Source organism: Prunus persica, chromosome G3 (assembly GCF_000346465.2).
Source record: "Prunus persica cultivar Lovell chromosome G3, Prunus_persica_NCBIv2, whole genome shotgun sequence".
NCBI lineage: Eukaryota > Viridiplantae > Streptophyta > Magnoliopsida > Rosales > Rosaceae > Prunus > Prunus persica.
The window spans coordinates 22,857,913-22,884,819 of NC_034011.1; the positions used below are offsets into that span (position 1 = coordinate 22,857,913).

The 26,907-nt window shown below is 35.8% G+C and overlaps 5 protein-coding genes across 6 annotated transcripts; 1 reads left to right on the forward strand and 4 right to left on the reverse strand.

Annotated features, from left to right (window-relative positions):
- On the reverse strand, positions 7,063-8,052 carry LOC18781744 (plant UBX domain-containing protein 1). Its single transcript, XM_020560091.1, has 4 exons — positions 7,899-8,052; positions 7,636-7,743; positions 7,477-7,581; positions 7,063-7,262 (listed from the first exon to the last, which is right to left on the reverse strand). Exons 1-4 carry the CDS (start codon positions 8,050-8,052, stop codon positions 7,063-7,065), a joined length of 567 nt encoding a protein of 188 aa, XP_020415680.1.
- Positions 12,014-14,511, reverse strand: LOC18783511. The gene is made up of 2 exons (XM_020560925.1): positions 14,066-14,511; positions 12,014-13,009 (listed from the first exon to the last, which is right to left on the reverse strand). Exons 1-2 carry the CDS (start codon positions 14,412-14,414, stop codon positions 12,318-12,320), a joined length of 1,041 nt encoding a protein of 346 aa, XP_020416514.1. The 5' UTR covers positions 14,415-14,511; the 3' UTR covers positions 12,014-12,317.
- LOC18782306 (putative pentatricopeptide repeat-containing protein At1g03510) lies at positions 14,871-16,636 on the reverse strand. The gene has a single exon (XM_007217517.2). The coding sequence runs from the start codon at positions 16,296-16,298 to the stop codon at positions 14,976-14,978; it is 1,323 nt and encodes a 440-aa protein (XP_007217579.2). The 5' UTR covers positions 16,299-16,636; the 3' UTR covers positions 14,871-14,975.
- Positions 17,261-18,909, reverse strand: LOC18784212 (F-box/FBD/LRR-repeat protein At2g26030). Its single transcript, XM_007216241.2, has 2 exons — positions 17,638-18,909; positions 17,261-17,539 (listed from the first exon to the last, which is right to left on the reverse strand). Exons 1-2 carry the CDS (start codon positions 18,907-18,909, stop codon positions 17,261-17,263), a joined length of 1,551 nt encoding a protein of 516 aa, XP_007216303.2.
- LOC18782950 (probable cyclic nucleotide-gated ion channel 20, chloroplastic) lies at positions 20,732-26,208 on the forward strand. 2 transcript variants are annotated; one of them, XM_020561143.1, is made up of 13 exons: positions 20,732-20,907; positions 21,320-21,662; positions 21,938-22,129; positions 22,318-22,416; positions 22,589-22,726; positions 22,800-23,048; positions 23,521-23,775; positions 23,917-24,062; positions 24,600-24,677; positions 24,779-24,908; positions 25,125-25,371; positions 25,470-25,620; positions 25,802-26,208. In XM_020561143.1, the coding sequence occupies exons 2-13, from the start codon at positions 21,336-21,338 to the stop codon at positions 25,959-25,961; spliced, it is 2,172 nt and encodes a 723-aa protein (XP_020416732.1). In that variant the 5' UTR covers positions 20,732-20,907; positions 21,320-21,335; the 3' UTR covers positions 25,962-26,208. The 2 variants fall into 2 exon arrangements, with proteins under 2 accessions (XP_020416732.1, XP_020416733.1); XM_020561144.1 differs by lacking the exon at positions 20,732-20,907 and adding an exon at positions 21,180-21,204.

Here is a 26,907-nt window from a genome sequence, read left to right on the forward strand (position 1 = left end):
CTACAAAATCAATAAACACGGTACTTCAAGAAAATACTAAAATTTCAGTCATTCATGGTCAAATGATATTAGATTCAAGTTATTTTTTATAGAGATGATCTTTGAATGGATATTTATAAAATAGATGGTTTGGATTAGTGAAATACAATGTAGAGTACGCCATACAAACAGTGGCGAAGCCAAGATTTTACATGTGTGGGAGCCTCTCATAAATATAAACAATAAAAACTTCAAACTCAAGACATACCAAAACATCAAAAATAATATTGTCTATTCATTACAATTATAATTTTGACCAAAAAAAAAAGATTCATTACCATTCATAATTGTCCTCGACAAGTTTTCATATTTTGACAACCACATCATCTATATTATTAAAAATATTTTTCTCAATATATGCAACCTAGTAATCATTCGTCTATGAATTAACCTAATTTTAAAACTTGATAATATAATATTGAGTTTGAGAGAAAAACTCACAAACAATGAGAAACTTTGTTCCCGTCAAGAAAATACAAAGGTATCCTCGAGTAAATTTATTTAAAGGATCCTCCAATTAAAGCTCTTTATATAAGAATATTCTCAAGTGCGGACGTCCGAATACAACTTATTATCCGGACTTATTTTATTTTTTTCCATGATGAGAATGAATTTATTCATTCAATGAAAAGGAAGCCATTTCCATTTTGTTTTGTGTAACTCTCTTCTTTTCCATATTATTATCATTAAAAAAAGACACTAAAGCATATAAACAGCCCCCAAGTTCTATCTACAAGGCACCAATGAAGAAAAGCCGAATCTAAAGGTGTTGCTTGACTTTTTGGTATTGCCGAGCCTGTTTTCTATTGTACTAAGTGCTAGTTTGGCATTGCTTATTTGTGGTGTTAAGTGATTTTTCAAAAATTTGGGAAAGCACAGCCCGTTTGGTAAACTATGAGAAAATCACTTATTGTTAAAAATTGTTGTGAGATAAAGCTATAAGGGAAAGCAGCTAATGAAGTGTTTTCATTTTCTGATTATGCAGGAATCAGTTTCAAAGAGGCACTGGGTTTAAGATTTTGCGGCAATCATTTTCTGATTATGTGGGAATTAGTACCAACAACACTTTTAACAAAAAGTTTACCAAACGCCAAACTGTTTTCTCTCACAGCTAATTTCTCTCACAGCAAATCTGACAACGATTATTTTCACAGCACAACAATGCCAAACTGGCCCTAATACTAGGAAAAGTGAGAAAAGTGTCTGAGTTGATTTTATTAGCATAAAGAATGCACACACAAAAGTTGTCCGTACATTAGTAAAATAAGGACATTCGTATTAGAGAACAAAGCTTCTATTGAAGGATTCTTCAAATAAGTTTATTTGACGGACACTTTTGTAAGACTCACTCCACATTGTATTTCGCTAATTCAAACCATCTATTTTTCAGATAATTATTCAAATATCATCTCTGTAAAAAAAATCACTTGAATTCGATATCATTTGACAACTCAATTGAGTTATTGAAATTTTAGTACTTTCTTGAAGCATCGTGTTTATTGATTTTGTAGGATACAATTGGATGTCGAAACGGTTTTCGATTTGTCTAATTTTTGCAAGGATGATCTATGAATGTAAACTTAAAAAATAGATGATTTGGATCGTTAAAAAAAATTTCGTAGAAGACTCTAAAATGTGTTCCTCAAATATATTTGAGAAATCTCTCAATATAAAGATAATTTCTATATAGTAAGATATACTTCTAGTTAAACAGTTCGCATATAATGCATAGTGGGAACATCATACATTTAACTATTTTGATACCATACATATTTTTCGTTTGCATGGGGTTGACTGTAACATGCCTTGGAAGGTGACCCTTGGCCCTTGTATAGAATTTGTACATTTTCTTTCACCAATTCGGGTGAATAATTTGTGTAATAATACAGGGTCGACATGCCAATTGATGCCAATTGATGTTATCGTTATAAATAATTATTTTTCATAATACTAGCCTCTCTGCACGCGCTTCTGCGACTGCGAGAGGCTTTTTTTAAAAAAATTTAAATTTATTTTAGAATTAAAAAAGATAATTGATAGTTGTGTTTCATAAAAATAGGATCCATTATCTGAATTTTCTTTTAATTTTAATTTTTTTAATATGAAAAATTGTGAATTTACCATATTATCCTCATTTAATTAATAATTTTAATTCTTAATGTTTGCATTAACCAAGGGCATTTTCTGGTATTTTGAATGTTTCACCATTCTCTGCCTTTTGCTTTATATATATAGATTAATCTTAATTAGTGTAAATCGCAACTAATTGCGAATTCACATGAGCCATTCATACAAGAATTACAAGTTACAACCTACCAATACCACCACCTTGATTGGAAGCATAACATTTTCTGCTTTCTTTTATTTGGAAAAGGGGCCAGAAACACAAAATGTGAATGGTGTGAGCAGAAATTGCCTGCCAAAAGAGAGCCATTAGTACTCTCCCTGTCTAAATATTACAAAAAAGAAGTAGGTAACATTGTAATTGAGCTGTACGAAAAGACACAGGTGCACGACACACAATGAACAGTCTGAAACAGCCCAATGTAGAACAACGTAGCCGAAGGCCAAGCAGACGAACAGAGGAACAAGGTCCAGAAAAAGAAGAGACCTAACAGCTTCAAAGGGAATCCCTGTACATGCCCGAAGCCTATCACTACCAGCACAATTTTTTTCTGATAGGATGGACACTTGAATTTGGCCTTCAACTTGGTTCATGGTTCTAACTTCCAATTAGTCCATGGAGGACCTGAGACATAAGGTTCGGTATGAAAAATTGGAACTACTAATTCACAAGATGGATTTTCCCACAGTGGGGATTTTACGAATGGCAACTAGAAATAAAACGTTGTTAAGTAATTTCTGAGATTAATTAAAATATTAAAATATTAATTATTCACTAAAGAAATAATAATTAAAAACTAATTACTAATTAAAGTAATTAAACATGACTAACATATTACTTAATTACAAATATTAAACTAAACAAATTAATTTGTACAAAACTTTTTAACAATTAATTACTATATATTGAGTAATTTAAGATAAAATATTTAAATACTAAATAAAAATAAAATAGGTATATTTGAATAAATAAAAATAAAAAATAAAAAATCGAATATATTTAAATAGTATAGCCGCGCGGCTATACTATTTAAATATTCGGATATATTTAAGGAGTCTAGCCGGGCGGCCGTACTATTTAAATATTTGAATATATTCGGAGAGTTACTATTTAAATATATTATATTTACAGAGTATCGCCGCGCGGCTATACTGTTTAAATATTCGAATATATTTAAAACGTATAGCCGGACGGCTGTACTATTTAAATATTTGAATATATTTGGAGAGTTACTATTTAAATATATTATATTTACAGAGTATAGCCGCGCGGCTATACTATTTAGCGACCTCTTATCCTGTTAATTTTAAAATTAAAAAAAAAAACGCCGAAGTATAGCCGCGCGGCCATACTATTTATCGAAAAAATAATTACCAGAACCCAAGGGGTCATATGAAATGTAGCTTCACCGAGGGGTTCTCCCTGAAAACAGGGTCTGAGCTCCATTACACTTCAAAGAAGCGGATGCAATCATCCCAAGTCAGAACAGCACAATATTCAAATCAAAATTGTAACAAGAAGATTTTCAAAACATAAAACGGTAGATCAAGCAACGGACACAAAAACATTTTATTTGGAAGCAAAATTGAAACAGCTCTCTCGATCACGAATTTTCTGAAGCAGAACTGGCATAAAGCTGTAAATTTAGTCATCACTGCCAAAACAGATATGAAAAATATGCAAACTTTTCAACAACTCAAAACATAAATTAACAAAAAAAGCACAAATCATGGCTCATATCAAGAAATTCAACCATTGATTATCACATTCTGCTTCATAGATTGCTCTCAGAAGCGTGGATAATTTGTAATCATCGCCAAAATTCAATCAAAAATACTGAATTTGGAGATCTAAAGGGAACAAATCTAGCGGACGTTGTTAGAGGCAAAACCATCAAAACAGATAAACCCCCACGTTGACACCGCAATCGCTTTGCGCCTCCATGACTAGCTCTGTTTTCGGAGAATCTTCAAAAACAGGCTCAAGGTGTGTCGAGGCGTAGCATACAGTACTGAAATTCATAAAAAGGGATAAGCTTGGGGGAGATATAGCCGTCGATTTGACACAGAAAAGCCGTGGGGAGCAAAACTAAACTGCAACACTTAACGGCGACGTTTTAGCACGAGCATTGGGGCTTTCATCTTCAGTGAGAACTCTCAGAGAAGCCCGGGGTGCAACGTGCGTGATTCAGCAAGATTTAAACAAATAAAGGAATGGAATTTTGATTATCTGAAACAGAATTGAACAACAAGTAATAGAGGAGATGGGAAAGGCTTCGATGGAGACTGAAGAGTACTCCTTCGTGTTGTTTATGTACTATTTATTATAAATAGAAATATAACTATAACTAAAAAAAGGACCCCCGTATAGCCGGACGGCTATACTATTTATTACCAAAAACGCCGCACAGCTATACTATTAATCTAAAATAAAAAATAAAAAAAACCAAAGTAAACAATAATTAAAACATAACTGATAATTAAAGCGTATAGCTGATCGGCTATATTTTAAAATATTCCATTTATAAAGCACGAAAATATTCTTTTCAAAGGGTCTAGCCGCTCGGCTATACTGTTACAAGTTTCTATTTATAGCGAATACCCGCGTGGCTGTACATTTAAATATTCTATTTGTAGAATATAGCCGGGCGGCTATACGCTTTAAATATAAATAAAAAAAAAGAAATCATCTCCCGACAATTTTTCGTCAGCACAGTTCGATGCCGACAAATATTTGCCAAATTAGACTTCTCTCAACAAAAGTTACCTCTGTCGATGTAACATCGTCGGGAGAGATCTAATTCGGAAAATTGTCGCTGGAATTTCGTCGGCAGGGGTTTTTTTTTAAGTGCTTACCATGACAGTGCAGACATTGCTATCGACATTGACTCTATGACACCTAACTTTCTCCAGTAATTGCTGCATACACTCAACAGGATGGATCAGATCACCTTCTGGAGTACCCCCAGAAAGCGAATGCATCCTCCACTTGCTGTAAAAAGAAGAAGATTAGAAACTTTGGCCAATTATAGACTAAATCAAATACATAATGTAGATTTTTAAGGAGGGAAGCTTGTAACAGAAGCTTCCTGAGTTCATAATATCATTGAGGAACTGCATTTTGTCTACAATCATAACACACACAGTGATGAATAAACGAAAAAAGGAGTGAATACTGCACATATATCACATATTTCAATTGTGCTTGACAAAATTCAGGCTTTGAAACAAGATAAATGCAACTAATCTCCATAACTGTTAAGGAAAAACTAACAAGGCAAAACCTTTGAAGGTGATACTTGCCCATTTTTAGAGAGGAGATGGTGGAAGATAGAACAATAGAGAGAAAAAAAAATCAACCATGTAGGGATAAGTTATTAGAAAGATAGTAGCTTTTTCCTACTTTTTTTATTTTTATTTTTTTCTGGATTTGTTATGTATAATATCAGACCACATTCAGGAATATCAACTTGTATAATTCACAAACTTTAAGACACGACAAGATGCTTAAAAGATTTAAACACGATTCAATCAAAATAGTCCAAAAGCATAAATGCATTGCAAGCAACATCAAAGGTATATATATGTTACCAGGTCCAGGAGCATCTTCAAAAGTGCTTGTGTCCCAATGTGAGCAAGCGCATATTTAATCCGATCATGCCCTTGAAGATCATCCACACATTCCCCTTGTTCATAAGTTTCCACCAAAACAGCAGGATGCACAAATGGGCAGCTTCCCTTGCAACATCAACTTGAGACATGATAAAAACTGTAAACTGCTGTACGCTCTCATCCAATCTCCACCACTTTAAAGTAGGAATGAAGTTTGAAATTTTTTCTACCAGATTGATTATAACAAAATCTCTCCTAATCAATTCACAAACTCCAGGATGCCTAACCTTTACGGTAACTACTATGGGCTTCACCTGTTGACCAGCTCCGTGCACTTGAGCAATACTTCCAGATGCTACTGGTTTGGTTTCTCTTCAAAATTATCAAAAATATCCGGGAGCTTGCGGCCAAATGCTTGTTTGATAGTTTTCTTCGTGTAGGCAAAGTTATGTTCAGGAGCTACTGGTTTCGCTTCAAAATTATCAAAAATCTGCGGGAGCTTGCGGCCAAAGGCTCGTTCGATAGTTTTCTTCGTATAGGCAAAGCTATGTTCAGGAGCTTTGGTGTGAAGCTCTCAGAGCTTGGTGCCTAAAGAAAGAGCACCAACTATGAACAATTACGCGAATTCCAGTGTTTCACCACAAATTAAAGGCGATTGAATATAAAAAATCCACCTAGGCGGCCTAGGCGGGTTGGGCGTTTTTGTTTTTTTTGTTTTTTAGATTTTTATTTTCCAGGTTAAAGTTTAATGCTTTTTAACCACCAGTGGTAGATAAAAAAAATATTTCTTTAAATGATATTCCTAGTTGAAAACATTTATTTTCTATTTGGTGGCAATTTCCAACATGACCTCCCCCTACACGACTCAAAACCGCTCGATTAAATTTTGTAGAGTGTAGAGTGTCCAAACTCCCTCTTCCCCGTACGTTTTTCTTTGCCATTCAGATCCTCTCCTCTTTGATAAATACAGAAAAAGGAAGTTGGGAAAACAGGCAATACAAATGCCTAGCCAACGCTAAACAAAATATTCAAAGATGCAGATGAAAAAGCAAAATAATTAGCAGCACAGTCACTGACATTTCATATATGGTTAACATTCATACATTGTTTTAGAAAATATGAACCACCTTAGCAAAGCACAAGTGTTGCCATATGCAAAAGTTATCTCTTTAAACTCCTAACAAATATCCGACCGCAAGTTGCAGCCATCAAATAACGGTCAGAATCAGCACAATCTCAAAGATAGGGAGTTGCGCTCTTCAATTTACAGAACTCATGTGATTCATGTCACAATTTCAGCCGCTTTGGCTTTACAGGTTTTTTCTCGGCAGGCTTCTTCTCTTGAACAACTGGAGGTGATGCCTCTGGTATCGTTTCAAGGGCAGACTCAACAGGCTCTGCATGCTTAGTGAGGAGTTCCAAACCTTTCAAAGACATGATCTCTTCCTGAAGGAAGGGACCTGACTTGGTATCTGAAGCATCATCTGCTGGACATGATATTACAATAATCAAACATTTCACATTAGCCATTGCTATTTACAATCAAAAGATACATATGATTACATCAGTGAAATAATTTTCAGGTAAAAGTTCTGATTCCTCTGCCGTCACCCCAAACGGGCAACCCCATAATCATAGAGAAAAGTGTCTTCATTGTGAATATTTCATTTTAAGTTATGAGACCAAAAAGCATGTGCTAACCTTTTGGTATATCATATGAAAAATACGCAATTACACTAGGAACAAAGCCAGCAGAGTAAAAATCCTGTGACGTGTCTTTTATCTGCTTCTTAGGAGGAGCAGCATCTGCATAAGTAAATGTTAGAATCTATTGCATGGAAAATTCAATATTTTGATTCAATATGTAGAAGGGTAATTCTGGTCGAGCAACTACTTTCGTGAGGAGATCATCAACCAAGCTCTGAACTGTTTCTGATGGATGAAAAGTGGCCTCTAACAAATAGAACCCTGATCACAGTCAGCATACATGACACATGACAAATGAACTTAACAAATAGATAAAAAGCAATTATACGACTAATTAAGATATCGAATAGGCTATGCATCCGATGATGATGGGGCAGAATTGATCCTATACAAACAACAATAGAAACAATCACTACAACAAGGAGAAAAGAAAGTCGTAATAAAGGGTACAGCAACCACCTTTGTTATCCTTGACCTGCGGGCTGCCTGTTGTGCCTCTTCCACAGATAATCCAAAATATAAAAAGCTATAAGCTGAACGGTTTGGCCTAGCATAGTTGAATTGCTTCATACCAGTAATACACACTTCAGTTTGCGAAGAAGAAGCAGCTAACGTTTCAAAAACACGAATTTCTCACCACACTCATATGACAGAATGAATCGTGGTGATTAGTATATACTAACACAGCTATTACAATGTGTACTTGTCATTTTCTAATTAGCTACAATTATATTTTAATTATTATTTATTTATTGAATAATTAGTATTAAATATTTTAATTAACTTCATAAATCATATCACTTAATAAATAGTAACTAATTTTTAAAATTTATTTCTTTAATAAAATATTTAAACACTAATTATTCACTAAGTAAACAATAATTAAAACATAACTGATAATTAAAATAATTACAAAAGAGAAATTCAGATCATGCTATTTAAAGGGTATAGCCGTGCGGCTATACTTTTAAATATTCCATTTATAGGGTATAGCCGCGCGGCTATACTGTGAAAATATTCTTTTGAAAGTGTTTTTGAAGAAAAATAATGAAAAAAAATTATCGTAAAAAAAGAAAGATCCAAGTATATATTTAAATGTATGGCTACGCGGCTATACGATTTATTAAATTTTTTTTTTCAAAAAGGACGCCCGTATAGCCGAACGGCTATTCGCTTTAAATATATTATATTTACACAGTATAGCCGGGCGGCTATACTATTTATTTATTTTTAAAAGGACGTGCCTCGTTTTTTTTTTTTTTTTTTTTTTTTCGACGAGCTATACTTCAAATTTTGTAAAAAGGAGCCCAGGTATAGCCGTACGCTATACTCTTTATTACCAAAACAAAAGGAGAATTGGCCGCAAGCGGCTGTGGCGGCTTTTAGTTATAATATTATAGTCTGAGTAAACAGTAATTAATTAATATATTGTCATCTACTTTGGGAACATTTAACAGCAAACGTCGTCAAACAAACTTGCTAGGAAGAAAAAATATAGTAAAAAGTAATTAATTAATATATTTAAATATTAATTATTGACTACAGAAATAATAACTAAAAATCAATTACTGGTTAAAGTAAATTAAATAAGGCTAAAATATTACTGAATTACAAATATTAAACTAAACAAACTAATTTGTATGAAAATTTTTAATAATCAATTACTATATATTGAATAATTTAAGAAATTAATTAAAATATTTACATACTAATTAGTCACTAAATAAATAATATTTGAAATATAATTAGTAATTAAATAAGGGCTAAGATATTTCTTAACTAAAAAAACTAATTTTGTTTTAAAAAATAAAAATAAAATAGGCATATTCGGAATATTTAAATGGCTGCGGCTATTAAATATTCGAAGGGTAGTATAGCCGCGCGGCTATACTCGTTGATTTCTCGGAATCCCAGGGAAAAACTAGGGAGAGTTTTGTTTTTTAGAGGAAACACCAGCTGCAACACTTTTTTTAGGGCATGGAAAATTTGATTTTAAATAGTTATTACGTTACCCTACCAAATTCTTCACATTCATATTCAGGAGAAATTCAAATCGGATTAAGTTTCAAATGATTTTCACCTAAATCCAAAAGACTGTGAGCTTGAAAGCGATTAGATGTAGTGTTGTTGTTTAACTTCATTCTCCACCAGAAACAACAAACAAATACCCGCTACAAATACAAATAAAAAATAAATATTCGAATAAGTACAGCCGAGCGGCTATACTTCTTAAATTTATTCGAATATTTAGATAGTAGCGGGTGTTAAATATTCGTAATATTAGAATATATTAGGACAGTACTCTTTAAAATGGCAGCAAATTAACAAACCAAACTATATTCTACGAAAAATGGTAACTAAAGTATTTCCCCTTGCGACTACCTATAACTAAAATACTTTTATTTTGGTAGAAATATATCCCCTTCTTTAGTGGTTAAAAATAGTAAATAGCAGCAGCAAAACTTTTTTTTGGGCATGGAAAATTTGACTTAAAAATAGTTATTATGTTACCCAGTTGTTCACATTCATATTCAGAAGAAATTCAAATCAGATTCAGTTTAACATGATTTTCACCTAAATCCAAAAGACTGTGAGCTTGAAAGCGATTAGATGTAGTGTTGTTGTTTAACTTCATTCTCCACCAGTAACAAGAGATGAAGCTGATAGACAACACCAAAATTTATGAGTTTTTCAGACCCTAAACCTAATCGAATTAAGGACAAGGGTATAGTTAAAACTCAAAATCAAACATAAAAGAAAGAAAAACAAACATTAACAGTGTTTGATTTAAAACACACAAACAAAGAACATGTTGCTAGGGTCTAATCTTAGCACCTAATCTTATCATACAAAAACCAAACACACAAACGCTGGATTCTGATGCAATAATTAAGATTAAAAACCTCAGTTAAATCCATTTATGTCATATGAAATGTAGCTTCACCGAGGGGTTCTCCCTGAAAACAGGGTCTCAGTTCCACTACACCTCAAACAAGTGGATGCAATCATCCTAGGTCAGAACAACAAAATATTCAAATCAAAACTGTAACAAGAAGATTTTCAAAACATAAAATGGCAGATCAGGCAACGGACACAAAAACATTTGATTTGGATGCAATAAGTTAGACCGAAACCTCAGCTAAATCCATTAATGTCATACGAAATGTGGCTTCGCCGAGGGGTTCTCCCTGAAAACAGGGTCTCAGCTCCACCACACCTCAAACAAGCGGATTGAATCATCATAGGCCACATGAACACAAACTTCAAATCATTATAAAAAACACAAAAGAAATCAAATTTATAAACTGAAGGCTCAGAGTATGAAACAGCTCTCTCGATCACGAATTTTCTGAAGCAGAACTGGCATAAAGCTGTAAATTTAGTCATCACTGCCAAAACAGATATGAAAAATATGCAAACTTTTCAACAACCCAAAACATAAATTAACAAAAAAAAAGCACAAATCATGGCTCATATCAAGAAATTCAACCATTGATTATCACATTCTGCTTCATAGATTGCTCTCAGAAGCGCGGATAATTTGTAATCATCGCCAAAATTCAATCAAAAATACTGAATTTGGAGATCTAAAGGGAACAAATCTAGCGGACGTTTTTAGAGGCAAAACCATCAAAACAGATAAACCCCCACGTTGACACCGCAATCGCTTTGCGCCTCCATGACTAGCTCTGTTTTCGGAGAATCTTCAAAAACAGGCTTAAGGTGTGTCGAGGCGTAACATACAGTACTGAAATTCATAAAAAGGGCTAAGCTTGGGAGAGATATGGCCGTCGATTTGACACAGAAAAGCCGTGGGGAGCAAAGCTAAACTGCAACACTTAACGGCGACGTTTTAGCACGAGCATTGGGGCTTTCATCTTCAGTGAGAACTCTCAGAGAAGCCCGGGGTGCATCGTGCGTGATTCAGCAAGATTTAAACAAATAAAATAAAGGAATTTTGATTATCTGAAACAGAATTGAAGAACGAGCAATAGAGGAAATGGGAGGAGGCTAGGAAAGGCTTCGATGGAGACTGAAGAGTATGAAGAAGAAGCAGCGGTTCTAGTTGTTTATATAGGCAATCTAAAGCCCTGCACAAACCCTAGGTCATTTTCTTCTTACTCTTACTACGGTTGTAACGACGCCGTTTCTTCACGATCTAGCCGTTCAGCATGCTCAATGTCCTTTTTGCCCACGACTGGTTTTGTAATTTGAAATGTCCTTTTTTTGTCGAGCAATAATATGATTTGGTAAAACTCAAGACCGATTCCTCCTCCCCCAGTATCGTTTGTATCACAAGTAATTTTCCCTTCCTCCAATATCGTCTGTATCACAAGTAATTTTGTAGTTTGACCATACTGCAGTGAGAATTACTCTATCACTCACCTTCTAATGTTCGGATTTCAGATTTTCCCTTGTGAAATTATAAACTTTTAAACAATAGTAGAGAATCAAGGTTAAAGTAATTTAAGGGTGAATCGAATAATATGATTTCACAATGAATCAGTAACATTTCTTCATGCTAAAGAAGTGAAGGAAACTATTGATATGTGACATGGAACGTCCCAGTTTAAATTCTAGGGAGACTAGCCACTTTGAAATTTCTGAAGTTGTACAATTATTGAACTCTAGTCAAGCTGATGTGAAACATGGAAGACAAAAATGGGAAGAACAAAACAAGATCACTACTACAATCTAAATTACAGAGAGATCACTGAATTCAGTTGACAAAAACAAAGGGTATAATTCTGTCACCGCAAACTTGAGACATCTCATACAAGACACAAGGTCACTTCCCTTGCAGTCCAATAGGCATATAATGGTATCCTTAACACTCATACTATCATCCATGTCAAATGCCGGTACCCAGCCCACTTGGCAGCAAGATGAATTCCGATGGCTAAGGCTACGCCGAGCAAGGGCATTGGAAGCTTCCTATTAGTCACTACAATTTCTTCCTTTCTTTCCGAAAGCTTCTTTGAGTGGTGCAAAATGGCTAAGGCGAGATATGATGAGATCACCAAAACTCTAATATATGGTTCTCCTACAGCAGCCAGCACAGCTGCTGCGGGCAATGCAGATGTAACATCATCCCTCTTTTTAACAAATCGTGAGTAACCGTACAACCCCATTAGAATCGTCCAGAAGAAAGGCTCTGAGATGTAACCTGTCACAGCTGCATAGCCTACCACACCAGATGCTGTGAGAAGAAAAGGTTGACAGTTTATAGAGTTTGGAACAACAGCTTCTGCGATAGCAAGGACAGTTGATGCCAGCATGATAACCGTTGTCAATTCTGGAATTGGAGCATATGCCACTATGCCAGAGTAGAAAGAGCGAAGGGTATAGATTGTTGTTTCTATGAATCTGATTATGAAAGTAATGGGATCACCAAGGAAATGGAAGATTAGGGCCAAGATAAGTTTCAAGAGGTATCCCACAAAACGGACAACAGCCAGTGCAGCCTTTCTCCAGTTAGCTAATTCCAGTAAGACAGCTCTCCATGCATAAATAAGGAAGACCAATGCTGCATAATTACAAATAATTTGTGCAGTCAGATTTCCCAGAAAAGTACTTTGAAAAAGGTTAAGAACAACAGTTGCATTGGTCATAAAAATTTGTATGTGCAAGCCTCAAACAGAAATTGAACAACATAATTAGTATGGTCATAAAAAGTTATATTAGAATATGTTTTATAATACCACTAACGAGTTCATGTAACAGGAACTAAATAATCTAAAACCAATACATTAAAGTTTCTGTTTTATCCGCTTATAAGCTCACACCGTAAAAGTCAGCTCTCAGATCTGTTTAACTCCACAAAGCAGCACTTTCTGCCCTCTGCTAAATAATTTCTAAGTTTCATATGTATCCAGATTCAGCAAATCCTTCTACATTCATACAATCACAAGGAAAAAGCATTTGTGGCAGAATACCCTCAAGCATGGAGAACTAAGACACACTTAATCAGAGCACTTGTCCAAATCATCTCCCCCAACTCATATAAAGCAGCACTCTTCAACATTTTCAGGTGAAAATCAGTCAATAAACTTAAATGTGTTATGGCATATGAACATTTAGTCACTAATGCATACGCCAGAGCAGGCAGAAAATAAAACTATGAGAATGGTCAATAGAACACATATACCGTCTATACATTCTCTTTCTCTTTATAAGTACTTCTGAAAAGTTAAGAATTACAAACCGCTAGCTCACTTTTTAGATGTTTGTGACGAACTCTTATAATTTGCTGTCTCGCATTTTAAGAGCTTATGGGGCAAGCATTTCTAAATTTGAGGAAGTTGTTGTGAGAAATGTCAAAATATACTGCCTAACAAGAAACTAACCAACAAGATGTATTTCTATATGAAAGCAAGTTCCTTAATCATAGTGATATTGCTGCCCACAATCATTCAATGGGATATTATCACAAGTATCCGGTAGAGTGTCGCTCTTAAATTCTTTTGGAGTCCCAATTTATTACAATCCCAAATGTTCAAACTTTTTTTTTCTCTTTTCCATTCATCAACATTTTCTCAGCAAACAAACAGAGAAAAAAGGAAAAGAGAGTAGAACATTTTACCTACAAACCAAGGCCACCTCACAGGAGGATCAGGAGCTTCTTTGGTCAAGTACCTGAACCGCTCAGGCATAGTACTCTCTCCTCCAGTCTCTTCCTCAGCTTCATCAACGCCATCACTTTTTGCACTCACACGAACCCTTAATCTTCTTTCAAACAAAAACCCAATTGCTTTCCCGGAAAACCCAGGAAAATTATGAGCTTGTATTGGGTTCAAAATTTGAACTTTGGTTGAAGAGCGAAATTGAATGGTTTGTTTACGTGGTCGAATGCTGAGAGGAGAAAATGAAGTAATTTTGAGTCTGAGAGTAGAGGGGCTTGGAGCGGAGAGGGCTGGAATGGAAGTCGCCATGGCTTGGGGTTAGAGAGGTTTTGCAGCCATTATCAGTATCAGCGATTTGAGTAGCAGAAATTGGATATTGGGGTTTTGAAGGTTTGGACTTTTGTTATTCCAAGGTAAAGGTTTGAACTTTTTGTACTATGAGCCCAAACTTGACAGCAATTTCATACTGTTAGGTCCAGCCCACAAAGACCTTGTGCAAACGCTTGAATTATAAACTTATTTTGCTTTTCTTTTGAATTAGAACATTGGATTGTGATTTGCAACTAGAAAATACTTTATAACCCAATTGTTTTCCTAGATTGTGTTTTTCAATCCATGATATTGTAATTGAGTTTAGCATCCCGTCTTAACTTTTGGCCTTTTCCAATTGGACAAATTCTGAATAAAAGATTTTTTGGACAGTAAAAACTTTCATCAAGGGATGAGTATAATTGCAAGTTAGGTATGTCATGAAATGGAGGACTATCTGCATTGGTAAAAACACCTCAAAACTGAATTATTTCTTGCTATAATTCTTTCTGTGTGACATGGAACAAGTGAAGCTTGCTTTTAATAGACTAATGTACAATATTAGTCTTGATAAACCACCCAACTAGTGCCAGAAGGTGCCTTCACCCCCTTCTCCTTCATTTCCCTTCTCATTCTCTGAGCCTCCTCATGCCTTCCTAAGCTAGAATACATCCTTGCCAACAATAAATAATTGGCAGGATTACCAGGCTCGATTTCGGACAGAGCTTTCCCTGCAATCTCAGCAAGCTCCATGTTTCCATAAGTTCTACATGCCGAAAGAAGAGCACCCCAAGCTTTAGCAGTCACCTTCACTGGCATTTGCCTTATGACCTCATATGCCTCATTCAACCTCCCTGTTCTGCTCAAAACATCTACTATACAAGAATAGTGATCGCTGTTCGCTTGCACACCATAATCCTTACGCATCCGACTAAAATAATGTAGTGCTTCATCGGCTAATCCTTCAGCATGGCTACACGCTTTCAGTACCGCAAGGAAAGTGATCTCATCAGGCTCTACTTTTGCCAATTCCATCTTCCGGAAAACGTCCAATGCAGCTCTTGCCTCCCCGTGAAGTGCGTACGCAGATATCAAACTACTCCATGCAACTACATCCTTTTTCTTCATGCAGTGGAACAGATTGTGCGCATTAGCAAGACAACCACAGCGCCCGTAGGCCTCCACCAGGAGGCTACTCACTTGGGAATGAAAGTCAATTTCATTCCTTACATCATAGCCATGAATTTCCCTAATAAACCTTAAAGCTGCTACACCAACGCAAGCACGTAACAGAGCAAGCAGTGTTATTAAATCCGGTTTCCATCCCCAAGCTCTCATTTTTCTATAGAACTCGACGGCCTTGAACGACCCATCATCGGATCCCGCCAACCCGGCTATAATGGAATTGAATGTTGACACGTCTGGTTCAACATCCATAGCCTCAAACAATCCCAACGCATCAGACACATTCCCATTACGCGTATACACCGATATCATAGCATTCCACACAACAACGTTCCTCTGAGGAATTTCGTCGAACAAGTTACGTGCTGCTGAGAGTGACACGCATTTGCCGTACATGTCAACGAGAGCGGAAGCCACAAATGGGTTTGGAAGGATTGACGACTTGGCAACATGGGCATGGATGGAGATGCCGAGTTGCGGGCGGTGGATGGCAGAGCAAGACTTGAGGACAAGAGAGAAGACATGGGCGTCGAGAGGGAGGGCCAGTGAGGCCTGCATGTGGTGGAAAAGAGCAAGGGCTTTGTCATGACGGCCTTGGTTGACGTCAGAAGTCAAGAGCTTGGTGAGAGAAAGCAAGCGCTGGAAGTTTGATGGCTGGTAGGAGCCCATGTTAGTTTGGGCTTTGGGGACCAACAGCATCTATATAAGCAATTTTTTTCTTTTTTTGGTGAGAAATATCTATAATATAAACCCTTTTTTTGACATTGGAGGGTTATATTGGAGTGAATCGAACCATAGACCTAACCTAATCATAACTCATTATCCTATTCTTCTTCACTTAAGATAACTTCTTCTTTTGTTTACATTGGATGGTCATATTGGAGAGAATCCAACCATAGACCTAACCTAATCCTAACCCATTATCCTACTCTCCCTTCACTTCTTGAGATAACTTTTTTCTTTTGTTTACATTGGATGGTCATAATGGAGAGAATCAAACTATAGACCTAACCAAACCTAACCTAACCTAATCCTAACTCATTATCCTATCTCCTTCACGACCACCACTGTCTCTGGTTCGGGTGTTAGTGTCTTATGGGCTACCATGCCCCCTTATTTGATAACCTTTTTTGTAGGAGGTCTCTTTGCTGCATAGTATGTATTTAGTTGATAGGCTTTCTTAATTGGCTGTTTATCTCCTCTCTTTTGTATCTTTCGTGTCTTGTTTTGGCTTGAAATGAAATTCAATATTGAACAAAACAAAAAAAAAAAAACAAAAAAAGAAACAGGGCGGGCATGGGCACGTGAGGATTGAACTCTGTTGCAAGTTTTGTGTTGGTCCCATGCTTAAGTCTAATCAGGCCTAGTGTTGTACACATGAAAAATAGACTAGTTTTGATCACAAGATTGATCATCCTCTGGTCTTTGAATTCTAAAGAGAAATAGCATTTTGGACTTTTAAAGCAATATTTGCAGAAATATATGCTCCGTAGTCCTAGCCATAGTAGAACATGCAGGTTTAATTTTTCTTGACAGAAGTAAGGTTAATTCTCTGGCTCACTGAAGATTAGTCAGAGTTTTAGCATGGAGCAATAAGTAGTAATTGGCATTAAAAACAGGCAGTTAAAAATTAAGGTTAAAGATAAAACTTTTTAACAATATTAATATGATTTAACTGTCTTGTCTTCTTCCATCAACATGTTAATGTACCCTCTTGGTGCCATCCATTGCAAAGAATCCCTCAAGCTCAAGACATCATCTTTCACCTTCTTGGAAGAGACATCATCTTTCACCTTCTTTGAAGAGACATCATCTTTCACCTTCTTTGAAGAGACATCATCTTTCACCTTCTTTAAAGGATCTACTGCTACCCAAAGATGCCTGAGACTAGGTAGTGGTGGAGAACATGTATTTCTCCTTTCAGCTGGAAAGATAAGAGCCTGAAACATATTCAACAACAACAACAAAAAGGTTAGAAATCGATCGACACATATGTAGAGCGAAAAGTGATTAAAATCGAACCGGTATGCATAAATACCTCAGCTTCATTAAGGGTTAGGCTTAAACTTCCAGAGGAATCAAAATGTCTGAGAAAGTTTATTAACGCAGGAAAATCTATGTCTTCGAAGATATTTTCTTCTTTGCCATATCTGTCTTCCAAGTTGAAGTTGACGTCGGCCTTCAACAAATTTGGAGCATTCAGAGAAAAGTTGGAGAACAGAACATTTAACTGATGACTCGGCAAATAACCAGTACTAAACTCAAAAGCAGCTAGATTTGGAGTATTGATATTGACTTTCACAGTAAAACCGTTGCGTCCACAAAACGCAAGGCGTTTCAGAGTCTGATTATTGATGTGGATGCTATCTGACCAAAAGTTGCTGCATTTATACAACACCAAACTCTCAAGCAGGGGAAATCTTGAACTGAGGTCGTCATGAAACCATCGGCCTCCAAAGCATGTATCGAAAAACTCCAGATGTCTAAACGATCGACACGACGCGATATTGAGGCTGCTGTGCATGTACATTTCAGTATAAGAATCACCCCAGAATCTAAAAGATTCAAGATTCACAGCTTCAACTTCAATTCTCACTTTTCGGCACCTAGCAATTTGCAAGGATTTGAGGCTTGAACTCAAAACTTTGCATAACCTTAACCCACACGAAGTTAACGACAAGTCCTCAAGGGAAGGGCAGCCAGAAATTAAGTGGACAAATCCCACGTTACCCAAATCCATGTTCTTGAGGACCATATTTTTCAAACTAGGAAGGCTTATAGGCATAGGGTAGTCTTTTAATTTCACATTATTTAATCTCAGAGTGGTTAAAGATTGTGCGTTGAGGATCGTTTGCGGCAAGAAGTAGTGTTTGCTTCTGTCCCCATACTTTCTTATAAGGATGATCTCCAACTCTTTAACGTTTCTCTCAACAGCAAAACTCAGCCACTTATCTATCATACTGGCACCTCCAGAGTACCTCATGCTAAGCCTGAATGTGTCCAAGTCATGTTCTTCTTGGTCCTTCTCGCGGTGCTTCAAACAGCTAAGCAAGTACTTCCGGAACATTGCCCTGTCAGTGCCATACTGAGAATCGTAGAGCTGCAGATCCTCATCGAAATTCAAGACCGGGAGCGAAGACCACAGGCGTTGCCATTGCCGGGAGAGAGTGCTGGCCCGGACAGCGAGCTTGGTGGGGAGGAGGAGGAGGATTTGGTTGACAACAAGGTCAGGTAATTCTGGTGTGTACGTGTCCACATCCATGGGGAGCTCTTGGTTTTTCTGAACATCATCTTGTTCATGGCTTTTCATCTTTTTATTTATGTTTGAGCCGCTGCAACCTGCAAATTTTCTTTTCTTAGCCATCACAGAGTTTTTTTGAACATCATCTTGTTCGTGGCTTTTCATCTTTTTACTCATGTCTGCGCCGCTGCAACCTTCGATTTTTCTTTTGTTAGCCATCATAGTCCCTCTGTGATGCAAAACTATAGCACGTAGTGATCAATCAATGGCTTTAGAGAACAAGTCTTTATCTATATCTGTGGTTTTAACAGAGAAGATCTAGAGGAGAAGGTCAACAATAATCAGAAAGACAGTTGACAAATCCTCAAGGAAAAAGAAAACTTTAGATATTGCGAATCCTATGCTAGATAGGAACAAGTCTTCCCTCAAGAAACAAATTTCCTATAGTGTTCCACGATCACAATATAACAGCGCAGGTATAGAACGGACCTAATTTGAATTGTCACTCCGTTTTATTAATATATATAAAAAAATTAAAGGTTAATTATTTACAACAAAAAATAAATCTACAACTTCATCTAATATTATTATCACAATCTTAACATGTTTTTTTTAATGGTTTTCTTGAACTTTTTTTTTTTTGGGGCCAAAGTTAGAAAGGGAATGGGGTTTTTCTTACATACGGTTATACCCTGTTGGCTTTCTTGAACATATTCAAATACAATTGTATATGTATATTATTCTTTTCATATGGAGGAGAAATAAAACAACCAAAATCTTTATCTTTTTATCTTTTTTTTGGCGAACATTATCTTTCCATTGTTCAACTCAACCAGGAAACACAGTTCCATAAAAGCTCTTTGCTTCCTGCGTGTAGGCTTCACCCAAATCTGCATAGGTAATAATTATAATTATATCTAGTTATTTGCCCAATTGAAATCGCTTTATTTGAAAGTTGCAACCGAAAAGGAATTAAATCAAAGATTACTTTTTGAAAGTTGTGTAATTCTATTGATTTATTTTTTAAATCATAAGCGATAGTATTTTAGTGAAGTGAGGAAGCAATAATACAAAAGTTAGATTATTTCCTAAAGAATTAGATGAGCCTCTTTACACATAAGAATTCAGTCATTGGACTACTATATAGCTTACCCTTTCAATCACAGGTAAGAGAATGAACCTTGTTCGTACAAGAACACCCCCCTCTTCCGGTCCCCTAGGATCATAAGTGTAAAAACTAATTGTGTAATTCTAATTAACTATAAAATGTTCTAGTCATATCTTTATGTGAAAACAATTACCGCGGTTTTTTTATAGCTATAATGGAATACATAGTTTGATTGGTGATAAGATAACAAAGCTCGTCTAATTCTTATCTTTTTATAGAAAAAAAAAAAGTACAACTTATATTAATTTTTTCTCTCAATATTATTTTCAAATTTTTATGAGAAAAATACTTAAATATGATATGATAATGACACTCCAATTTTGACACATATTAGGAAAGAACTATGATAAGAATTTCTTAATGTGCCAAGACGTCAAAAACCCATGGATATCAGCGTTCTCACTAATTTCTCCACCACAGCCAGAGCTAACCTCCAGAGAAGCAAAATAAATGTTTAGAATTTCTTCCATTTTCGTACTTATGGGACATAGCAATGTGAACGAAACGAAATTAAAACATGATATATTTGTGGAATCGAAAACCCTTTTGGATCCTTCTCCAAATAGGTGTAATCTCATTAATTTCGGAAAGATTCCATCTCAGTTTGTTTCCTTTTCTTTCTTTTCATGAAAGGATGGTTTGGTTGGGTGTGAATATATGTACCATGACCCGTTTCCTTTTCTTTCTTTTCATGAAAGGATGGTTTGGTTGGGTGTGAATATATGTACCATGACCAGTTTTCCTTTCTTTTGCCTTCGCATCACATGTCAAGAGAACTCAGCTTTGAGGGCTCTGGACTCCATAGTCAAGAGTGGGGCAGTATCAAAAAACCTCAGTTGAGCAGAGCATTGTTCAGGCTCATCAAACCCTAAAGCCTGGTTCTGTTTTCATCAACAAAGGTGACCTCCACCCCAAGTCAACAGAATTCAGCTTTTATTGGGTTTGTTTATTAGCAAATTATTAGTTGTTTCAATTAATTATTTTGAATACCCTTTTTCTGTGTGGTAATTTATTTTCATCTTATGCTACTGTAATTTATTTTTTGTGGAAACAGAGAAATTACAACAGAAATTTCTTATTATTTTAATGTGTTGAGTTGATTTTCATTCGTCTGAATTCTTGGCTGTTTGGTTTTCAAAATTAGATTATAGAAAAAATGACTATCCACACACACAGAAAGGAAAATTACAATTGAGGTAATGCATAAACTCAGATTATGATGTTGTTCCATAGGGAGATTTAGGGATTTTGCATTCAAGGACATTGTCTCAGATTGTGCACTTGTTTAATTTATTTTGTTTAGCTTTGTAGGTTTTCTTCCTCACAAATGGCTGCTTTCGAGAATGATGAAGCACCAATGCTAGCTACAAAATCCTTAGATGAACATGCAGATTCTAAATTCCAGAAATTTGAATCCATTTCCCTGAATGTGTTAAATTCCATTCCTCTGAATTCCAAGGAAACTGAAACCAACCTTGTAGACCATACAAGTTGCTTGCAAAGTAACATAAAAAGTCCATTCATGCATGCGTGTGTTCCATTCCAGCAGTTTAGAATGTGCAATGATCCTTACTGCACAATTTGCTCAACATGTCAGAGTTTGAAATCTGCTAAGCAGGATAATCCCAAAGCTTCAAGGCTTTTTGATCCTAAGGTTTTGTTTCCCTTTCATTCTTACACCAGAGTTAATTTGTTTTAACTGCCTTTTTGTATGTGCTTATATTAGCTGCGTACTACTTGAAAATTGTGAGGTTTAATTCTTTAATTGTTTATGTCTACTTGTATGAAAATGATAATGATGCATACGGTATTTTTAATTTTGTACGATAATGTTCTTATGATATGCATACCTGACTATGTAGAATGTTGTTAAATACTTTTGTAAAAAACTTATGCATTTTCAGTCTAGTGATTTGTGGTTTTCTGCAGATCCAGATTGCTTTCTATGGCGATGCTAAAGGCTGGTTTATAAGATCTATCTATTTTATAAATCAATATATTCCAGGAGTCATGAATCCTCATACTAAAGCCATACGACAGTGGAACAAATTCTTTGTCATAGCTTGTTTGGTGGCAATTTTTCTAGACCCTTTGTTTTTCTTCGTGTTATATGCAGAACAGGTTTGTTTTCCTTCCTTCTACAGAACAGGTTTAGCTCATTTCTTTTTCTTTTTCTGTAAAACCACTGATTAAAGTTTATAAAGATCGTTCTTCATTGGCTTTTCGTTTAGAATAATATCAAATGTTTTTGTCAACTTTTTAATTCGGTTCTCTTTTAATTGTCTGGTATTTACAATCTTAAAATGCAGGATAATAAGTGTCTACGTATCAAATGGTACTTGACCTTCATAATGGTGTTTTTCAGAACAATAACTGACTTTATTCACTTTTTGAACATGCTTCTTCAGGTAACCGTTTTACCTCGCTTTCAGACATGTCCTTGTTGTGAATATGCTGGTTACTAAATTGGTAGCTTTAGTACAAGATTGATAGAGGCTTATTGTTTGGAAATTTTCTCCGAGATTATTTAAAATCTGAGTTCAGTGTCTCGACTAATATGTCCAAAGTGACTTCTCGCAGTTTAGGTTGGCTTATGTGGCTCCCGAGTCTAGAGTGGTTGGTGCAGGAGAGATAGTGGACCAACCAAAGAGAATTGCTCTCAATTATCTCCACGGAAAATTTCTGGTTGACTTATTTATTGTTTTGCCACTTCCTCAAGTAAGGCTCAATGCTCTCAATCATCTTACTACACTCTTGTTGCTATGAGTTAATGAATTTAAATTGTTTTCAGATCATAATTTTTGTAGTTTTGCCTCAATACATCCAATCATCTGGAGCAAATGATGCGAAGAATCTTCTACGTATGGCAGTTCTTTTTCAGTACATTCCAAGGTTGTATAGGTTTCTGCCTCTGCTTGCTGGTCAATCTCCATATGGCTTCGTATTTGAGTCAGCATGGACGAATTTTATAATAAATCTTCTCACTTTCATGTTGGCTGGCCACATTGTCGGCTCCTGCTGGTACCTCTTTGGCTTACAGGTGTGTGGAGATTTTATTCTCTAAAATAAAGTGTTGAAAGTATATGAGGCAGCAGAAGTAGAGAAAATTTATATCATAACATCTGCAATATAAAGCTACTAAATAGACACGTACATAAGGTACTTGAACCTTACAGTATTATTGCATTTCACTCAAAGATATTTTCTTGGATTGAATGTTTACAGGGAGCTCTTCCTTTTATACTAGCTACCACAGTTTTCAATTAATAACTCCCTCGAAAGATAGCAATGTATCGACATGAATCTCTCATTAAAACTTAGATATCCATCCATGTACTACTAATTTCTAGAGAAATCTATTCATGGACCCATTAATTCTAACTTGTCTCCATAATAATTTTGTTTGTGCATCTTGCCAATTAAGTGTCGAAATACAGCGTGTTGAACTTGCATGCATGAAGTGTTCCATTATTTGTTTAATATCTCCTTTTTACTCATCTTTCTTGTCCCAGAGGGTTAATCAATGTCTTCGAAATGCCTGCCATGCCTCTGAAATCCCCCATGACTTGTGCATGAGATTCATAGATTGTGGGTTTGGTAGAATTTTTACGTCCGAGCCAGCATGGGATAACTGGAAAAATAATGGGAGGGCTAATGCTTGTTTTGATGAAGACGGTTTCTCCTATGGAATCTACACTAAAGCTGTCAAGCTCACTACAGCAGATACTGTGACTAGCTATGTATACTCATTGTTTTGGGGATTCCAGGTACCTCACATGTTATATTATAATGTGTGTATCGGAGATATGATCGACTATTTGTATACTCAATATATTTCTGTTTGTACCTCACATCCTACCAAATGCTAATTTAATTGGTTTATTGGTTTCTTCCTTCTTGATATGAAGCAAATCAGCACTCTGGCAGGAAATCAAGTTCCAAGCTACTTTGTTTGGGAAGTCCTTTTTACCATGGCAATTATCGGACTGGGCCTCTTGCTCTTTGCTCTTCTAATTGGAAATATGCAGAATTTTCTTCAATCTCTGGGACGGAGGTACTACTTTCTACTATCGTTTCTGCTTCTTAAATGTTCTACATGCCAAAGTTGCTTGAAGGGATGTAGGGTATATTGATCACACTGCATTTTAACTGTTTGATCCTATTTGTCTTAATAACCACGTTTTTCCATTATGAACCTCTTTCACAAAAAGAGGTATCTGAAAGTAAGGATCTAAGCTTACGTATTAATTTTGCGCATTTTAACAATAGTAGTACTACTGTCAACAAAGAAAATCGTCCTGTATATTGGAGTAGGCTAGCTTTGTATAGAATAACTGGGCAGTATGTTATGCATAGTTGTTTTGTAACTATATGTGATCACTAACTGAAAATTTGTCAGAATCTATCTTTTGGGAATATACTTTGCAGCCTTGAAATTTTAGTTCAAACTCTCCTTTAATTTTCTGATGTATATATATATATATATATATATATATATATATATATATATGTATGTGTGTGTGTGTGCGCCCTTCTAATTTCTTTCTTTCCTCTGTTTTCTTCCCAATTTTGGGCCTTTTTTCTCTTTCAGGAGATTTGAGATGTTGTTGCGACGCCGTGATGTTGAACGGTGGATGAGCTATCGCCACTTACCAGAAGAACTGAGAAGGTATGTCAGTACTGACTCTAAGCACATATTTATGAACATGTTCATCAATAACTTTTATCTCTAACGTTTTCTGGCATTTGTTGGCAATTTAACTCATGTAGACAAGTAAGGCAAGCAGAACGTTATAATTGGTCTGCAACTAGAGGTGTAAATGAAGAAATGCTTTTGGAGAATTTGCCTGAAGACCTTCAAAGAGATATAAGGCGCCATCTCTTCAAATTTGTGAAAAAAGTAAGATCTCCATTGTATGCCTACTACTTAGTTCTGTGTTCTATGCTTTGAAATGCTGCAGTGCATCTTTTAGGCTGAGTGATGAACCTACAGAGAGTCGTTTCATAACTAAAACTCAATATGTTAAAGAAGCACTATGAGTGATACCTCCTGATGTTAAGTTTAGAGAGCATCCATGCAGCATGCATGTTCCCATAACTTAAAAGAATATTGCAGGTTCGGATTTTTGCCCTGCTAGAAGATCCTGTCTTAGATGCAATTTGTGAGAAACTAAAACAAAAGACATACATCAAAGGAAGCAAAATCTTTTATCCTGGAGGCCTGGTCGAGAAGATGGTTTTTATCGTGCGCGGAAGAGTGGAGAGCATTGGGGAGGATGGGATTGTTGTTTCCTTATGTGAAGGGGATGTCTGTGGCGAAGAGCTTCTCACATGGTGTCTAGAGCATCCTTCAGTAAACAATGGTATTACTTTGATAACTGCTCACTTGTTTGAATTACTCCAATTCATTGCATAAACTAAATACTTATTCAACATGTTGTTTTGCGGATGGAAAAAAAAGTCAGGATCCCTGGTCGGAAATTGTTGAGCAACAGGATGGTAAGGTGCTTGAGTAACGTAGAAGCATTTTCACTCCGAGCTGCAGACCTGGAAGAAGTCACCAGTCGTTTTGCAAGATTCTTACGGAATGCACGCGTGCAAGGAGCCATAAGGTAACTTACTATCTCAACCAACATAGCTTCTTCTTTTTTTGCTCTTGTTTATCTCCTACGACACGTGTTTTCGATTTTGCAACATGGAAGCATACTAATCTGATTTTAATCGTAATGAAGCAATTTGGTCATTGTGGTAAGAAAGTGAAACTTGATTGTTGTGATTTTTGTTTTTGATTAGGTATGAATCGCCCTATTGGAGGGGTCTTGCAGCAAAGAGAATTCAAGTAGCATGGAGATACAGGAAGAAGCGTCTAAGTCGTGCAAGCATCCCTTGCTCCTCTCGCCTGCATGACCAATCACTTGATGAAACGCACCGTTTCTCATGTAAAACATTTTGATTTCCTCAAGGAAAAGAAAATCAACGGATAAATAAATAGGTTGATTTTGATTTTCTTAGGGGGGGACGTAGACTAATAAAAGTAGGATCGTAGTAGCTGATTGTGTCCAGTATTTAATTATTAATCTATTTACTGTCGTTAGTCTTAGTTCGAACAGTTCTGAATATACTTTCGTACACATCCTAGAAGATTTGAGAATGTTGTCAAAGTTTCTTTGACTCAAATTTTGAATTTTCCAAAGTGTCCATTATTTGCCGTATTTACGAATGGGACAACATTTTCTTTGTACTTTGCGCACTTACCCCTTTATTTAACGTTGGAGACATCCTATTTGCAACCATGACGAGACTGCTCCTCATTCGCAAGTTTCAACGAAAATGTTTGTGTAAATTTTGACATTAAATAAAATTAAGTTGCAATCACTAAATTAGTGGTCCAAATCATGGATTATGCTCAAACTTGTTTATCTTCATTGTACACGAGTAAAACGCTTAATTATTGGAAACATTAGTTGCTGAGTGCTTGCATTCGATCATATTTAAGATAATACAATGTCGGCTCGTTTATGGAGAAGCACATGGGAGATGCTTCTTTCCATAATTACTTAAAATCATTTTCCCCATAAGTGATTCTAGCCTAATCCAGAATCACTCTCAAACGAGCCATATGTCAATTAAGAAAAGGATATTATGAATCTTCAGTTTAATAGTAGTTGTCCTCACCTTAATAGGAAGAAGCTTCAAGTTCGAATTACATCAATATAAATATTGAAATATGATAAATTATATTTTTGGGGAGTTCAATACTTAGTTGTACGAACTCATCGAATAACATAATTTTATTTGCGAGTTACCGCTGTAAAAATAGCTTTATAAATGTTTCGTTATTATTATTATTTTTAAACACTATGGAAAAGCTTATGTAAACATAGAAATTTAGGGCAAAC

Excerpts from the sequence above, each read along its gene's own strand:
- LOC18781744 (XM_020560091.1), bottom strand. The coding sequence starts at position 8,052 with ATGAAGCAATTCAACTATGCTAGGCCAAACCGTTCAGCTTATAGCTTT. Across the intron at positions 7,582-7,635 it reads AGAATTACCCTTCTACATAT|ATGCTGCTCCTCCTAAGAAG; the intron begins TGAATCAAAATA and ends TTACTTATGCAG. Across the intron at positions 7,263-7,476 it reads TTCATATGATATACCAAAAG|CAGATGATGCTTCAGATACC; the intron begins GTTAGCACATGC and ends TATCATGTCCAG.
- LOC18783511 (XM_020560925.1), bottom strand. The coding sequence starts at position 14,414 with ATGGCGACTTCCATTCCAGCCCTCTCCGCTCCAAGCCCCTCTACTCTC. Across the intron at positions 13,010-14,065 it reads GAGGTGGCCTTGGTTTGTAG|CATTGGTCTTCCTTATTTAT; the intron begins GTAAAATGTTCT and ends GTAATTATGCAG.
- LOC18782306 (XM_007217517.2), bottom strand. The coding sequence starts at position 16,298 with ATGCTGTTGGTCCCCAAAGCCCAAACTAACATGGGCTCCTACCAGCCA.
- LOC18784212 (XM_007216241.2), bottom strand. The coding sequence starts at position 18,909 with ATGAAAAGCCATGAACAAGATGATGTTCAGAAAAACCAAGAGCTCCCC. Across the intron at positions 17,540-17,637 it reads TAACCCTTAATGAAGCTGAG|GCTCTTATCTTTCCAGCTGA; the intron begins GTATTTATGCAT and ends AATATGTTTCAG.
- LOC18782950 (XM_020561143.1), top strand. The coding sequence starts at position 21,336 with ATGGCTGCTTTCGAGAATGATGAAGCACCAATGCTAGCTACAAAATCC. Across the intron at positions 21,663-21,937 it reads CAAGGCTTTTTGATCCTAAG|ATCCAGATTGCTTTCTATGG; the intron begins GTTTTGTTTCCC and ends GGTTTTCTGCAG. Across the intron at positions 22,130-22,317 it reads TCGTGTTATATGCAGAACAG|GATAATAAGTGTCTACGTAT; the intron begins GTTTGTTTTCCT and ends CTTAAAATGCAG.